This window comes from Etheostoma spectabile, chromosome 7 (genome assembly GCF_008692095.1).
Source record: "Etheostoma spectabile isolate EspeVRDwgs_2016 chromosome 7, UIUC_Espe_1.0, whole genome shotgun sequence".
Lineage (NCBI taxonomy): Eukaryota > Metazoa > Chordata > Actinopteri > Perciformes > Percidae > Etheostoma > Etheostoma spectabile.
The window spans coordinates 21,337,496-21,353,561 of NC_045739.1; the positions used below are offsets into that span (position 1 = coordinate 21,337,496).

The following is a 16,066-nucleotide window of genomic DNA, read 5'->3' on the forward strand; positions in this document are numbered from 1 at the left end:
GTGGAGGGATTATATCTCCAACCTGGTCTGGGACCGCCTCAGGATCCCCCCGTCGGAGCTGGTTAATGTGGCTCGGGAAAGAAAAATTTGGGCTCCCCTGCTGGAGCTGCTGCCCCTGCGACCCGATAAGTGGACAATGATGGATGGATGGCCCTGGGAAACAGCTTTGTCAAAAACACATTGTTTTTTTTTCCCATGTAGAGACTTACTAGCTTCAGGACTCTGTCCTCATGCGGGCTCTGACCCGTGGTTTGAACTTCAGTATAAATTTAGCTGTGAAGTGGGTGGCTCAATTGTTTATGCAGCGAAGAAGAAGAAAAAAAAATACTCTGACATGAAGAAATGTATTCCTCCTCCGGACAGAACTCATGCTAATTAAAACTATTAATGGATAAAGAAAATCAATTTGCTCTGCTTGTTGTTTAAGAACAAAAAAAGTCATGCATTTTAATTCAGCGATATCTAACCCACCGCCATTGTGCAAACTACATCATCATCATTCGCTAATTTCATACATGAATAGCTTTACACCCAGATAGTCCATTTGTCAGTGTCCCTCACTGCCTGCGCTCTGATGATGGCAAAGAGGCAGGGCCCCGTGTGCCAGAGCAGCCTTCCTGGTGAGTCCTGATTGAGGGTGGCATTTTGCTGGCACAATGAGATCTGCCACAGCATTACGCTTCTCTGCTGGATCCAGCACGACAGGCCCAGACGTTGCATGTCAGCTGTAATCCTCATTATGCAAATGAACTCACACCAAATTAGGAGCAATCCTTGCAGGTCAGATGGGAAAAGTAGCACAAGAGGGAGAGGAGGGAGGAGTGGTGGAAGGTACTAAGGAACAAAACCACCTCTTTAGCAGAGCTGACAGCAGCAAGAGCACTGGGAGTGCTTTAAACTGTAGGATGCTGCTCTTAACAGAAAGAGAGGAGGGAGGGATAATGGAGAGAGACATCATTCCCAAGTGGAGGAAGAGGACAGAGGAGCAGGACTCTCTCTAGCTCAAGACTCGACTCAGTAAAAAAAGACATCAGAAAGTTCAGGTTGCTCCAAGAACAGAATAAGGACTCTCTGCCAGTGACTCGCAGCTGCATCCAGATGTTGGGCAGCGCAGCGGATGGTCCGGCTTGTCTAGAAAAGACCATCCCACTAAACAGCTGGATGGATTTGCCCTTCAAACTCCTCACTAAATCCCTGAATCTGCACCAAAGAGCACGCACGCGTTGCTCCAACTCCACTGACACAACACAGGGGCATCACTTTACCAAATCCTACGCAGTCCCTGCAGCAGATTTCATTTGCCATCCTAACTTGGATCAGGCCACCACTTATCAACTGATGATTGAGATGAACAAGATTAGACCTGGAGTCCTGCAAATACTTAACCGTGCTTGCATGGTTGTGGACATGTCCAAACAGATTCCTGGCGATATTTGTTGCTTGATCCTCCATCGTCCACCATTTTATCGCTTCAACAACAACATTATCAAATTTAGAAATGAGTGTCCACACCTGTTTATACAGATGTGATGCCCATTAGTAGCTCCGCAACGCCCATAAACAAGAGAGCATCTCCAACCAACAGAGCACATGTGCGCGGAGGGTGAAGCGCTCTGCATGCTGCGTCGACCTTGCGATGCTGAAGTCTTCCTATAGCAGCTTCAAAAAGTCCATAGGGGCGCCTGTGTGTGGCGGTTTTAAATAAAAAGGAAAGTTTGGGCGACAGCAGTCCTTACCTTTTTGTCTGGTGGATGCACGGCACGCGCAGTCAGCGGTGCGTCGGCGCTCGCCTGCACAGCTCCGCGTAAATGTCCGGACACGGCATGTCGACAGCGGTCGTCCTGTCGTGTTCCTGTTCAGTGACAGAATCCAGCCAAACACCGACGTTACCTTCGCGCTCCTTCCACTGACTCAGCAACCCCCCCTCCCCTCCCCATCCTTTCCTCTCCCCTCGTCTCCTCCCCTCACTCGCTCACCAATGCGCATCGATGCACTCCCGGAACAGTCGACCCTCCACCACCGTAAAGTGACAACAACCGACACATCATCTCCCCTTAAAACTCGAACCTAGATGTAAATGCACCCAGTTCTGCTTTTGGGTCGCTAGTTTCACGCATCCCGCAGCGTAGCGCAGCATCAGGTAACTCCAGACTCACCTGACGGGAAAGACGCTGCCTCTAAAGGTGAGTGCGCTCCGGAAGCTGCGCTGCTGCCCTCGTGTGGATTGAGGCCACCACCAGGAACTCCCACTTAAAACTACACAAAAAAACATGCAACGCAGTCATTTTAAATGGCACTAGAGCCATTCCATTGCAGCGTAGTGGTTTTATAAAATACACAATGTTTGACACTTAAGGAACAGTTTTAATATGAGATTGTATTATTCAAGAAATTGACCAAATAGAAATTAATAATAAATAAAACTCATCTTAAACTTGATAACCTGTAGATCAGAGCTAGTGTTTTCCCTAGGTTAAAATAAATATATTCAAAAATAAATATAATTCCACATCATTTGGATCCATTATTATTACCATATCTGTCTTAAACACCAGCAAAGCTATTACAGATTTTTTAAATGACACTTAAAGGGTTTCAGGACAAACCTTCCACTGTGGACCAACTCCAATCATAAGATCTGAAAAAAGTCTTTAAGTTAGTTTTGATGCTCAGATTGATTTGACATTTATTTGGCAGAGGAGAACACACTACAGGAGCAACTGTGGTCTACCATAGAGTCTGTGTTAAAGAAAACGTGACATAAGTGCCCTAAATGGGGTTTACTTCTAGAGGAGAAAATGTGAGTAAATGCCCTCTATGGGGTCCTTTCAGTAGAGAAAACAAGATGCAGGGAACTAATGGTTGCACTTGACATACAGGACGCCCTACATGCTAGAACAATTTCTGTGCACTGGTTCCTTTTTTTATTTTTTTTTATTTTACATTACAGTTCCACAAAAGAACTATTCTGTCTTTTAGTACCCATCCTAGTCATCTTGGCTGACACTGATGTACCAGCTGTTTTGTAAGTAAATCATTAAATGTTAAGTCAATTGCCAGCTGGGCCACTGTTGTCCATCCCAGTCCGCCTGGGTCAGACCTTAATAGGTCTGAACTCCGCCATTATGAAGCAGTTAATTACACAAATGCTTTAAGGGAGTACACATACAATTACAGGTTACAACCGGACTTCTGTCAAGACCTCTTTAGCATTTCTAATCCCATTCCAAACTACAGAGAAGAAACATTCTATCTAACAAGCATTTCCCTTATCATCTCTCTTTGAATTAACTCCAGGTAGCTGCAGGGGTGCGGATAAATGCATGTGTTAAAAATTTGCTTTGAAATTGCAGGAAGAAAAGAATTTACAGATGTTTTTAATGTTCATTACAGCATATCAAAGCATTTACTTACCACTTGATGTACTCTCGTTAATTAAACTATCAGTGCTTTATACATGTGTTGTGCCTGAAAGTCTGTGATAACGCCACGTGTTCTTAACCATTTTCCAGCTAGGGATTACAATCTGACATTCTTCATGGTGTCAGAAAAAAAGAGGGAGAGATCCAATGAATTTGAATCTCTAATATAATACACCAAAACTCATCTTGTGTTGTGTGCTTACAGTAACACCAAACAAACCGGTTTATTTAACATCAGAAATATGAATAAATGACAATTTTCAAGTTATGATGTGATGTGCATTTAAATGCATGGCAGCCTCAGAATTCATGATGATGTGAATGAGTTCAGAATTAAAGTATTTAAAATTGTGTACGCCCCAGTTTACCTGGGTGAGTTTCAGTGTGCAAAACTCACAAGCTCAAAGGGATTTGTTTGTGTTTTTTTTTTAGATGGTCCTTCATTTAGGTGGCAAAAATGTGTTTAGCTGCTTAACTCATCCACAGCAGTCAATTGCTTAGCTTCTGTGCCGGGACTCCTGCCTGCTTCTCCGAGCCTACTGCCATGTAATACACGGACTATGGATAAGTACATTAAAAAAAACATGATGGACTCTTCAGAAAAGGTGATTATCTTCATGCTTTCTTCACATTCTGCACGGGCAAGTCACCGGATGCCACAATCTTCTGAACACAGCCATACTGAGAAATACAGAGAGAGTTGTGTGGAGCTGAGAGTCTTAATTAGCTTTGTAGCAACTCGTTTGGCAATGGCTTGAATGTAATGGACGTTCATTAATATCACCAAGCTACGTATTAAAGCTTTAAAACACATAAATTGTAATTCTGAGATTAACATAGTCAATGTTGTGATGATCTGATAAACCTACTGTGAGATGTATGACATAATTTGATAGAGGTGTTTTCATTTTGTGTTTTGCACACTGAAACTCTGAGCCTGTATTATTTTAACGACCAACAAAGCTCCCGGGTCCCAGCTTTGTCTTTGCAACAGTGCTCGATATATAGTGAAATGGTTCAGCACTGGTGTCATCACTCCACTGTTAATATAATAAATATTATAATGCAGCATTTTACTATTTTTCCTTTACATTATTGATATGGTTTGCATTCAGCTGTCTCTCTAAGTTTTGGCCTAAAAAAAATATAGGAATTAAAAATCTCCCTGAAAGCTCAAACAAAATTAAATTAAATAAATCCTAACCTTAAATTATTTAACTTATTATATATATATTCAATGTGTCACTCACTTTACTTTCAAGTAATACAAACACATCCCAAAGCTACAGTATGTTCAACCTAATTATACATCTCAGATATTTCATTATATATATATATATATATATACACATACACACACACACAAACCTTTATCTGGTAGTGTGTGTGTGTGTGTGTGTGTGTGTGTGTGTGTGCGCGCGCATGTGTCATGTAAGTCATTCTCTAATGCAATGCCTTCATAAAGTGTATAGAGTATATTATGTTTTGAGGTATTAGCTATCTGCACATATTCAAGTATGACCTTTCAGTTGTGAGTGAATGTAAACAATGCCGACAATGTTTAACAATGGAAGTTAAAACGTTCTCTGGGAGAAGCTAAATGAGTGTCACACCATGAGGATAACAAACGAAGGAGCAAAACCCCGGGGAATTCTACTCGCTAGACAAATGACGCAACACTTGAAGGGTTTTATCACCGTATCTGACCCCAATTATGCTGTGCGACACAAATTTCCGAGAGTCAGGGCAATTATCCAGTGGCGTGATCAGTAACAGCCTTCGATGCGACCAAGGAGTCTTGCCTGGCCACTTTAGTGCTTAATCTTTTGTGGCGGATCACCTTAGGACAGCAGACAGTACAATCTATTTGGGAATTGATCTCTGTATAAGCTGACATCCTTTCACCTCTCTCCTGGAGTAGATAAAGTGTGCACGGCACTACAAAGGTTGAATTTAATTCCTACTTATCTAGCTGCCATCTTCAGTAACTGTGATCTTTCCTTATCTGCATATTTATTCCTTTAACCCTAACCTGTATGTAAACCTCTTCCATTCATGGTTTGATGAACTCCCGTTCTTCAGTAAGCCACCAAGCTTTGTGTTTAATAGCCATACCTACAGTCTAGCGCATCTGCATCCCCAGTCTGTGCCCTAGTGTCTGGGTTAACGGAACCCTAAACTGGAGGTTGTCCTAGAGACAGACATACAGTTGAGCCGTGTTCTAGCCTGCCCCCTGCTGGAGATTCCTCTCGTAGTTTTCCAGACAGATGTGGACGCGCTGAGTGAAGTAGCTTGGGTGAGAAATGGCCCGAAGGAGGTCGGTCTGAACCAGTGTGATGTCATAAAGCTCAGCGGTGCAGGCTGTACGAGTGTCAGTGCCACCTGGGCCCAGGAAAACCTGAAACAACAGAGACACAGAGACACAGAGACACACACACACAGAGACACACACACACACACACACACACACCCACACACACACCACACCCACACACACACACACCACACCCACCCACACACACACACACCCACCCACACCCACACCACACAACACCACCACACACACACACACACACACACACACACACACACACACACACACACACACACACACACGAGGGGGGAAGTCAGGTTAGCTTTCTGGAGCTCTGAACCAGCGAACAACTCAGTGGAAGCTACTTTATTTAGAAAATACATCATCTGTAGAGACGATAGCGTGAGTAAGTCACTGACAAGGGATACATATACACACACAATAGTTGAGAATGTAATCAAAACTGACAAACATTCTAGTGAATGCATGTTGGCAGATGGTGGTTTGTTATGACATGTAGTCTGGATGAACAAACTCATTTCAAGTTCATTTCCAGGATAAGTGCCGCTGAATGTCCCTCGCCTTCCGCTCACGATGTGTTGCCGTTGTCTAACTCGACTAGCAAGCCGCACGCTGGAAATGGCAAGATTTGAAGAAAACTTGGATCGTGCAACGAGGCAACCTGCTTAGTTCTTTTGAGGAATGACTGTGAATATTTACAGAAAATATATTTACATGTACTATCTAACTGGGACGTTTCTGGGACCAATTGACAAGGATTTTTTATGGACAAATAACACACGGCAATACACTGGTAAAGGCAAATTTTGGTTTTCTCTTATCCAACAGTGTTTCTTTGGTGTAGCCAACCTTACTCCGCAGACACACCGGATGATTAAAACAAGTTAAAGACGTCTTCACTCTAAACATAGGACTTGGAACTTTGTACAAAGAATCTAAAAGCTTAACTTTAAGGGGACTTCCAAATATTTTTCACAGAAGACATTTTGACGTGTCAGGGTTGGAAAAGCACAGGTGTAAATAATGAAATGAATGCTGGCTGAATTCCATTTAGCTGCTTCAGGTTTCAGGGTCCTGGCCACTGGCTCACTGTCACGGTTTGCTGGACACTTGGAGCAGAACGGGAGCCATCGTTAATGTTGTTAGAAACACTTGTGCTTTTCCTGCCACCACACATCAAAATGTCTGCTGTGGAAACTGACTGTTACATGAAATACATGGTTAGGGGCCCTCACTGAATAAATGAATAAATTAGGGATTGTGTTGGATTTTGTAACATTCCAAAATCCTAATTTTTACAAAAATATTTTCATTTACATTGTATATTGGTTCCAAATGTCGGTTACTGGTTTCGTTAACTACTAATAATCGGTATCGGCCTTGAAAAAAACAGTATCAGTAGACCTCTAGAGTAAATATAGAGACATAAGACAAAATACAGACAACACTCTGAACACTGATTTCCATAACGTCATGGAAGGGGGATAAAGGACAAGTGGAACGAATAAGTAGATCTATTTCCAAATACTGACTGTGAGCCTTCCAGATAATTTGATACAAGTACAGCTTCTTTCTAGTCCATTATCGCACATAGTAAAAGTGACTTGATATATGCAGTTTTCTCTAATTGTGTTTGCACTGCAATGAGATGAGAGAAACCATATGCTCAGCGGTTTACAGTTTGTGAGGAGGAGAAAAAATAACTTCAAATGGATACAAAAACCTCCTGCAGGTCACTGTAGTGTAGGGCTGCAACTAACGATTAATCTTGTTGATTTTTTTCTCGATTAAATGACTGGTCTTAAAAATTGTCAGAAAATTGTGAAAAATGTCAATCCGTGTTTTCCAAAGCCCAAGATGAAGGTCTTCAAAGGTCTCGTTTTGTCCACAACTCAAAGATATTCAGTTTACCGTCACAGAAGAGTGATGAAAAGAAAGAAAGAAAATATTTGCATTTAAGGAGCTAGAATCAGAAATTTGTTTTCCTTTTTTTTAATAAAAAAAAGGACTCAAACCAATTAATTGATTATCAAAATAGTTGGCGGTCAATTTAATAGTTGACAACTAATCAAATAATCATTGCTCTGGAGTTTACTATAAAACACCAGAACAATTTAAACAGCATTGTCAAAAAATAGTACTGTTACATTTTCCACAGAAAAAATTAGCTTAATACATAATCACCCCAGCAACGAGAGAAGGTGGGCAGATCAGAAACCCTTGCAGATACGATGTTCACTCATTACAGACCAAGTTGCAATCCTGGCTCATTTTACACAGAGCCGGTGTGATGATAAAAGCGGCAACTTGTCTCTTCCTAACAAGGGATCATGACCTGATATGTGGCTATTTTAGATTTCATCATTGCTGCTAAAATCTCCTGCCAAAAGTCTCGCTGAGTGGTAGACAGTGTGCTCTCGCTGCCTACGTCCATCCACAAACGGCAGGTGGGGTAAAAACACTATCGCTTTTGTCCAAAGAGGCCACTGCAATCGTCACAGAGTCACATTTAGCCACTTTAAAAACAGCTGTAGATGACAAGAAAGAAACACTAAATCCACTCCAGCTAGTCTAACAAAATGACCACATACTGTATGTCTGAAGGTTTCTTAGAGCTACAGGTCAATACCATTGACTCAGTGGTTATATAACAAAGTGCTGAGATGTTAGTCATCAGAACATGAAAGAAAGTGACAAAGCAGTGTTACTAAAGCACGTTATCATCCTTATCTCTTCAGCAGCCGTCTCTCAGATCCTAGCTCTAATTCAAAAGCTCAACCGTTTCCACAAAAAATTGCCCTTATATTTGTTTTAAGTATAAGCCAATTTAAGCTGTGAATGTAGTTCCAATGCTTATGGTTGCCGATAGAGGTTGTTGTATTCAGTACCTTGGGATGAACGATGGTATGCTCGTCGTCCTGCCGTATGTGGTCGTCTATGAAGATGTGCTGAACGTGTTGGTCAAAGGGGTCGACCCACAACGGCTTCCCCCCACGGATGGAGAAGGTGTTACTTGCCCACCTGAGCGGGAAACAGACACGGGAAGATTTTAGTAAAAAGATGGACGAAGGAAAAAAAATTGGTGGCTTGAAGAATGCTATGCATACCAGTCGTAGTGGTCCTGAAAGCCCCCCAGGCCCTGGACTGAGCTGAAGTACTGGTACAGGCCTCTTTCTCCATCACGAGAGGAAATGCTTTCCTTGGCACGGCTCACGACGATTCCCCTCCTGCTGCAGCGGATCTTGCCTGGAGTCGTGTTCACATTTAACTGAGCCGAGAGCGACAAGAAGAGCCAGAGTCAGAGGGAGAAGTAAAGAGGGAGAGCCGCTCAGAACTTTATGGGGGAAGCATCAAATCAAAACGACCTTCTGTGAAATGATTTTGTTATTTATACATGACGTCTGACAGACTTGACCTAAATGAATTTGGCTATCAGCATTAAACTCTCATAGACATAAAAGAAAAAAACGTCTGTGCCAGCTACATAACAAAACAACTCTATCATAAATAGTGAATGTTTACAGATGACCATAAGCTATTAAACAGCAATGAAGTGATCAATTATTCTGGAGTTGTTGTTGTTGTGGGAGTTGAAAAATTAAACCCCTCTGGCATGAAGTTCAACTTAAGGTTCAATGTGTAGGGTTTTCTCCCATCTAGCGTTATGTATATACTGTATATATCCCAATCCACTCTCTGGCACCACGCAGTTCTAAGTCCTTTACTTTATTGCACTGGGTTAGAGGGAGCCTTGTACAATTGTAGCATCCCTTTCATATCCAAGCTACATTGGTATTGTTACTGAAATGTTGCTAACCTAATTGATATTGAATGTAATATTGAATAAAATCAATAGGAGACCTAGTAAATCGGAATCAATTTGGAAAATCATTGACTTCATTGCTGCGGGTCATCTTCTCATCCCTTTTCTCTCCCACCTTTACTGTTATTCTCTAGCTTGGGGGTTCCCAAACTTTTTGGCCTTAGGTAGCCCCCAGCCCTGTTCCCGGTGTGTTCCAAGTGTCCAATACTAGTCATTATTTAAAAGTGGATAGTTATTTTGTGCGGCGGTACAGTATAATTAGGGTCCTTACAGCACCCGGATTGGAGTCCAGCCCAGGGCTCCCTTCTGCTTTGCCTTTTGCTGCATTTTAAATGTGTTGAGCTGCCCTACAATCTGTCCACATGACGGTGACGGCAGAAGTACCCCATGGGGTACATGGTACCCTGGTTGGGAACCACTGCTCTAGATCTAGCTCTCTATAATAACAACTAACAAGGGTAATTAAAGCCAAAAACGTTATCTTAAAAATGAATGCCTTCAAGCCTACAGTAGCAAATATGACATGTTTGTTAAAGAGAACAAGACAAAGTTCATGGTAATTATGGGTTCTTTGCACATTTGCAGCACATTTTTACCCATGGGCAATGTGATAGGTAGTGTAAGGCTCTCTTGGTGTGATTTTCACAGTTCCCTGACCTAATTATAACTAAACTTTGAGAACAAACAGAAGCATCTGAACAGACTAATACTCTTACTTGCTAGTAATTCCAATGCCGTATTTAGCATGAAAAGAAAAAGGTTTGAAGCTGCCTTCTGCTGTTTTTTATGGATGTGTGGCTCGGCTTCAAGTATCTTTCAATTCTATCGCCGTCCTCTATATGGCTGCTGTAAATGGTGTTTATTAGGGGCATGGCATCACTCACTACAGCCTCTAGAAAAAGAAAAAACAGGCCAAATATTTATAATCACACCCATAGGCACGTTGCCTAACCCTAATGTATGCTAACTTGTTTTAGGATATTATGTGAATGTGTTAAATATTTTGAAATCTCATCACATAATCCATTTGGTCTAAAAAGCATTTTATTGATGTGTGCTCGCCTTAATCTTTCTAATTCTTTGCTCATCTTTTGACTTATTAATTCAAAGGCTTGTAATGTCTTTCTTTGTAGCTTTGAAGCACTTTGTAACTCTGTTTTGGAAAGTACATAAAACATGTTTGTACTTACAGGTGGTCTGTGTTAGGAAGTGCTGCTGTAAAGTCCACTCTGACAGTGTAGTAGACCAGACATTACCTTACCCTGCTGAATCAATCCCAAACTATCAGCTAGGCCAAAATATGTTGTTGTCATTTTGGGCGAACTTATACTTTAACCTAAAACATTGTAAACCAGGGAATGGCTCCCTTTTTTTCTACTTCACCTTAAGATGGGGCAGATCGGGGAACAGCGGATGAGCCCCTTCATTCAGCGCTCTGGAGACAGCGCTCAGCACACGAGGTAGGTCGCTTCCAAACGAACGGAAAACGACGGCAAACTCCCTTCCTTCCTGCACCAGGTCTTTGAGCAGCTGGAAGAAGGAGGGGAGGATCCAGTGGTACAGTTGTCCACCCTCTCCTTTTACACACAGCTCTCTGTCTCCCTGCAGGGAACGGAGTCAAAGAGCAGTCAGGAACACATACTTTATCAGGGACCAAGGATGCTATATAGCCTGGTCCTGTGAGGCTGGGGGCTGTTATCAGTTGATATTTGTTTGATACATCTCTTTGTGAAACATATTTCAGAGAAGTCAAAATGCTTTTGAATGCATCTATTTTAAAATAAGAAAAAAATAATGATGCAGAGTTTTTTGATGTATATCCCAATTTTAAACAGGCTGAACTCAAGCTAATGTCAATGTCTGCATCAACTTAGCCTGTGTGGATCAGTGTTTTCTACAATGAAACAAGCAAAGTCAAAACATTGTTCTGTTCTAACGGAAAGAGTCGCTTTGACTTGCCACAACCGTGTACAAGCCAGACACAACACGGATTGTGGATAACAAAGACTCCGTTTTTTTTATCTTACCTATATTGACTCAGTGGGAAACCTATGACAACTGATATGTTCAACGGCTGTCATTAGATTGTGGACGTGGCTCTATGCTTTGGTGCAGGTTTTTCTTTCGGCTCTTCGTGCTGAGCTGGTTGGCCGATCCTGCTGTTCAGCTTGCAACAACAACAAAAATGTTCGCAAAATCATACTCATTTGTACACAGCAACTGTACCACATATCAGCAGAGCCGCTTTGCCAATGAAAGAATCATCAAGCATGAGCTGAACGTTACAGTGTTCCTCCCCTACACCATGGGGTTTGATCTGCATCACTGAACAGGGACTGTAAAAGTTACAGAATATCTTCTTCTTTTGTTTTTTATGATTTTAAAAAAAACCTGCTTAGGCTACAAGATAGGTGTCAAAAAGCTACAGCTGAAATCCCACAAGTATACCTTAAATATGAATTAATGAATCTAACCATAACCGCTTCCTTGACAAATGGTCGATAACCCAGCAGTCGTGAATTTATTTCCACACCTCATGTGCCTGACTAGTCAAATCAACTTTTTCCTGAATCACTGTTGTTGCCAATTTAGTTGAGTTTTATCTTTTTTATTTACTCTTTTTTGCCCTTCCTTCTGAAACCCAGTATAGCATTCATTAGTTTTAAGTGTAGGTGTATACATGTACAGTATATCTACACTGTGTGTGTGTATGCCAGTATGTGAGTTCATGAGTGTGCATGTGTGTGGATGTATGTACGTATGCGGGTATGTGGCTATACACGTATGGGGAGGGCTTCCCGTTACAATTGAACTACTCCTTTATGGTTTTGTTTGCTGCCTGTTTCATTACTGGTTCTGTAATAGTTTGCTTGCTTATCTGGAAATTTTTCGTATGCTACCTCGTTGTCCATGGGACGCTGCTGCAATGTATACTTTGCTGGTCCTGGGAAAACTCAATTAAGAGATTTGAACAAAATAAACTAATCTAACCATGATTAGCGATGGTTTATGAGGAAATGTGAAAATATCCCTTACGTTTATGATGCAGTTAAAAAAGGCTGCTAGAAAATAAACCAAGTTGCACAATGTACAAACTATTTGCTTAACTTGTATATTTCTGGTGTATATGCGTCACCATAGATTTCGCAGGTTAAGCAGACTGGTTTGTCTCGTTTCAACAAAACAAAAACGACCAAATCAGCTGGGTAATACTAACTGTTGAACAGAGGATGAATGCTCAGTTCATACAGTCAGCTCTAAAAGTATGGCAGCGGGTGATCTTTACGTGGAATTTAGTTTAAATTGGGAAAGTACCTGTTGTTTATAAAAAAAAATTAAAAAATTACAGACTGACTATTTGTAGGGTTAGCAACACCACAATTCTCAAGGTCAGGGAGATCGAACTTAATCAATTGTCGAACTTTACACAGACCATCTGGCCTTCTAATCCTCTTTTATACGATGCTTGCCTTGGTGCCCTCGGGCCAGCGGAGCAGCTCCAGATGTTCATCCAGAATCCCGCGGAAACGTCTCCCTGCAACGGAGGTGAAACCTGCTATCTTTCCGAAATGGGAGTGGTAACTAACTGCATCATCGCACGGCGGGAGCAGAGAGGTCGAGTCACTCAGCCATTCCCACTTTCCTGCAGAGAGGCGAGGAGAACAAGGTTTATGAGAATGGTATAAAATGTGGACACACTAAACATCAAACAATGAGTGGAGGATGCTAATACAGTATAGGAGCCAGACCTGGCTCCCAAGGATGTTCTGAAGCCCTCAGGGGATAGAATTGATAGTATAGTCAATAACATTCATGATTACATTTCTCCATTGTCTCTGATGACTTTAAGGCAGCTGTAGGCTACACAAGCTATTTTTTTGGAAAACCTTAATGAATTATCATCACTTCAGGTACATCGGCGCTAAATACAGAGCGATGATGGAAAAAAAAAACATTTGAAAATGCGCCAACAAACAGATCAACTCTCCTATAAATGGCTCTAGACCTTATTCTGCCAAACCATACTTAAAAAAAAACTTAATTTAACGTTTTACTTCCACATTAGCAAAACAATCATTATGTAAACAATATTAGACATAGTTGTAGTTATATTATTTACGACTTGCCATTCGGCATACAGTATGTGCGATTCCAATAATGCATTTTCATTTTTAATAACCTCAATTATTATTAGGCTAACTTTGGTTGGTTGACAGTCTTTAGGCTAGTCATAATTTTGGGGAAAGTAGGTAGAGCGGGGCAGTATATCGATATTTTTTTTTATATTGAGATATGAGACTAGATATTGTCTTAGATTTTGGATATCGTAATATGGCATAAGTGATGTTATTTTCTGAACTTACCAGACTGTTGTAACAGTTCTATTACTTGTACCCCTTAGTCATTATATCCACGTTACTGATGATTATTTATCAAAAATCTCTTTGTGTAAATATTTTGTAAAAGCACCAATTGTCAACACTACAATATCGTTGCGGTATCGATATCAAGGTATTTTGTCAAACATATCGTGATATTTGCGTTATATACTAAAAGTAGTCTAGGTTTAACTAGAAAAAAATTACAAATCCCAAATTAGGAAATAGCAGTGCTACAGCAACATATTAGCCATATAGCACACGTACAGAATATTCATGAAATAATAAATAGGATAGAACACATTAACTATTCAAAAATAAAGGAAATACAAAGGAAAGAATGTACAAACGCACATACAAGTGGCGAATAAAAATGGAGGACTTTTTTTGACAGATTCTCAGATTGAATTCGGCCCAACAGGAACAATGACTTGGCTGACTGGGCATCCTTGTGGGATTCGGGAAAGTACTATCAAGTACTATTTCAAGTTTACCTTTTTTGCTAATCTTTCCCCAGGTGACAGTCGAGAGGAAATGGTCCAGAGCAGCTTCTATCCCCTGAGCTATCACGGTGTCCGACACCAGTATGGTGTTGTTGAGGTCGATGTGAAGGACTAACTTTTTCCTCTGGTGGTGATTTGACGGCCACAGCTCCCGGGGGACTGTCACCGCGGGGTCTCCGGTCCCGCACACACGCTCACGGGCATTTCTGCTGTGTGTCACTTCATGTTCTTCAGCTTCGCGACCGTTGTTCACACCGAACTCCGCCATTAGGGCGCTGCCCCTGACGTTAGTTGGTTTGAAAATGTTCAACTGAAACGTGCTACCTAACCGGCTCGGCCGTCCGTGTCATTATTTACCTGTACTTCCTCGTTCTCCACAAGGACCAGCTTCTTTTTCTTCTTCTGGTGCTCAGTGGTTGTATACTACCGGCTGGTAAAGACAGCGCCATCTTCCTGTTGCTGTTAAACATTTTAGTATCAGGAGGATTTCAAACATTCCAACATATTATTTCATATCCACACGTTTAACTGTCTATGGTTTTGAGTCAGGTTGAAAATTAAAGCAAAAGCTTCACTGACTAATGAAAATTATTGTTAAAGTGTTAACAAGCAGGCACTATTAGCATGAACAGATTTTATGGAACAAAACATACATTACGAATGAAGATTACCTAGTACTGTCATGAATGTTCATCCGTTTTAAAACATTTGAGTTACCTATAACAAACAAAGACGTCTTGTAAAGCAAGTTTCTGTCACTAACAACCAAATACTTCTTGGATTTCTGTGGTCAAAACAAAGCAACATTTCTTTTTCCATTGTACAAACATATTTAGAATTATGTGTAGGAAAATTGGTCATGCTGTAGTGTATGGAAATGATACTTTGTATGCCTTACTGAATAGGGATGTTGTATTCTTAATTTATTTTTAGGGGGGAAGTATTTCATGCTCCTTTACTGATATTCTGGGGTGCCTGGGGAAAACTCAGATCAGGTACAAAATTGGAAACACCTGTGTGATACTTAACAGTTTTGGCTCACAGGACTACTATAATCCACAGATATAGAACTATAAAAAGAACAAAAAAATTGGCCAGCATCTTGTGACAGCCATTGGTAAAAAAGAACAAAACCATTCATGTAAGCAGTTCTCAAAATTGTTTTATTTATATTACCATTTATATGTATCCACAGCAGCATTGTTAATGATCCCCACTTTTTATACGCAGTCTATTACAAAGGAGAGGAGGGGAGAGACTGGACAACTCACGCACAACTGAAATAATGAAATGAAAAAGTTTGTAGGGGGAGGGGGGGTATGTAACAGGGGCTGGGGTTACAGCCTGAACATGCAGTCATGCACATTTCAGTTTATACTGAAGCCTTTGACAATTGCATCCACAGGATTGAATATCTAAACAAGTACAAAAAAAATAAGAATTCACTAGAGCAATAGAAGCCAAATGTTTATAAAGCAACAAAAAGACAAAAATGTGTGCCCTCCATAATTAAAAAAGTAGCAAGTCAGCACCCGTCTCACATTGTTTTTCATGATATCTGTTGCTACAATTCCAATCTAACTTACAGAATACCCTGCTACACA

At 41.0% G+C, this 16,066-nt stretch overlaps 3 protein-coding genes across 4 annotated transcripts in view; all 3 read right to left on the minus strand.

The window, feature by feature from the left end:
• klhdc8b (kelch domain containing 8B) overlaps positions 1-1,907 on the minus strand; it is a 147,913-nt gene extending 146,006 nt beyond the window's left edge. The window contains exon 1 of the mRNA XM_032519795.1: positions 1,737-1,907. The gene's annotated coding sequence lies outside the window, so the exon portion shown is untranslated. The remainder of the gene's footprint in view (positions 1-1,736) is intronic.
• Positions 1,908-3,865: 1,958 nt separating this feature from the next.
• Positions 3,866-14,863, minus strand: si:dkey-32e6.3 (uncharacterized). The gene is made up of 6 exons (XM_032519791.1): positions 14,454-14,863; positions 13,051-13,223; positions 10,964-11,182; positions 8,865-9,025; positions 8,646-8,778; positions 3,866-5,820 (listed from the first exon to the last, which is right to left on the minus strand). Exons 1-6 carry the CDS (start codon positions 14,728-14,730, stop codon positions 5,644-5,646), a joined length of 1,140 nt encoding a protein of 379 aa, XP_032375682.1. The 5' UTR covers positions 14,731-14,863; the 3' UTR covers positions 3,866-5,643.
• A 741-nt stretch (positions 14,864-15,604) lies between these two features.
• Positions 15,605-16,066, minus strand: part of usp19 (ubiquitin specific peptidase 19) — a 26,612-nt gene continuing 26,150 nt past the window's right edge. For both annotated transcript variants that reach the window (XM_032519774.1, XM_032519776.1), the window contains one exon: positions 15,605-16,066. This exon is cut by the window's right edge and continues 767 nt beyond it. The gene's annotated coding sequence lies outside the window, so the exon portion shown is untranslated.

Excerpts from the sequence above, each read along its gene's own strand:
- si:dkey-32e6.3 (XM_032519791.1), bottom strand. The coding sequence starts at position 14,730 with ATGGCGGAGTTCGGTGTGAACAACGGTCGCGAAGCTGAAGAACATGAA. Across the intron at positions 13,224-14,453 it reads GGGAAAGATTAGCAAAAAAG|GAAAGTGGGAATGGCTGAGT; the intron begins GTAAACTTGAAA and ends GCCTCTCTGCAG. Across the intron at positions 9,026-10,963 it reads CCGATCTGCCCCATCTTAAG|TTAAATGTGAACACGACTCC; the intron begins GTGAAGTAGAAA and ends CTCTCGGCTCAG.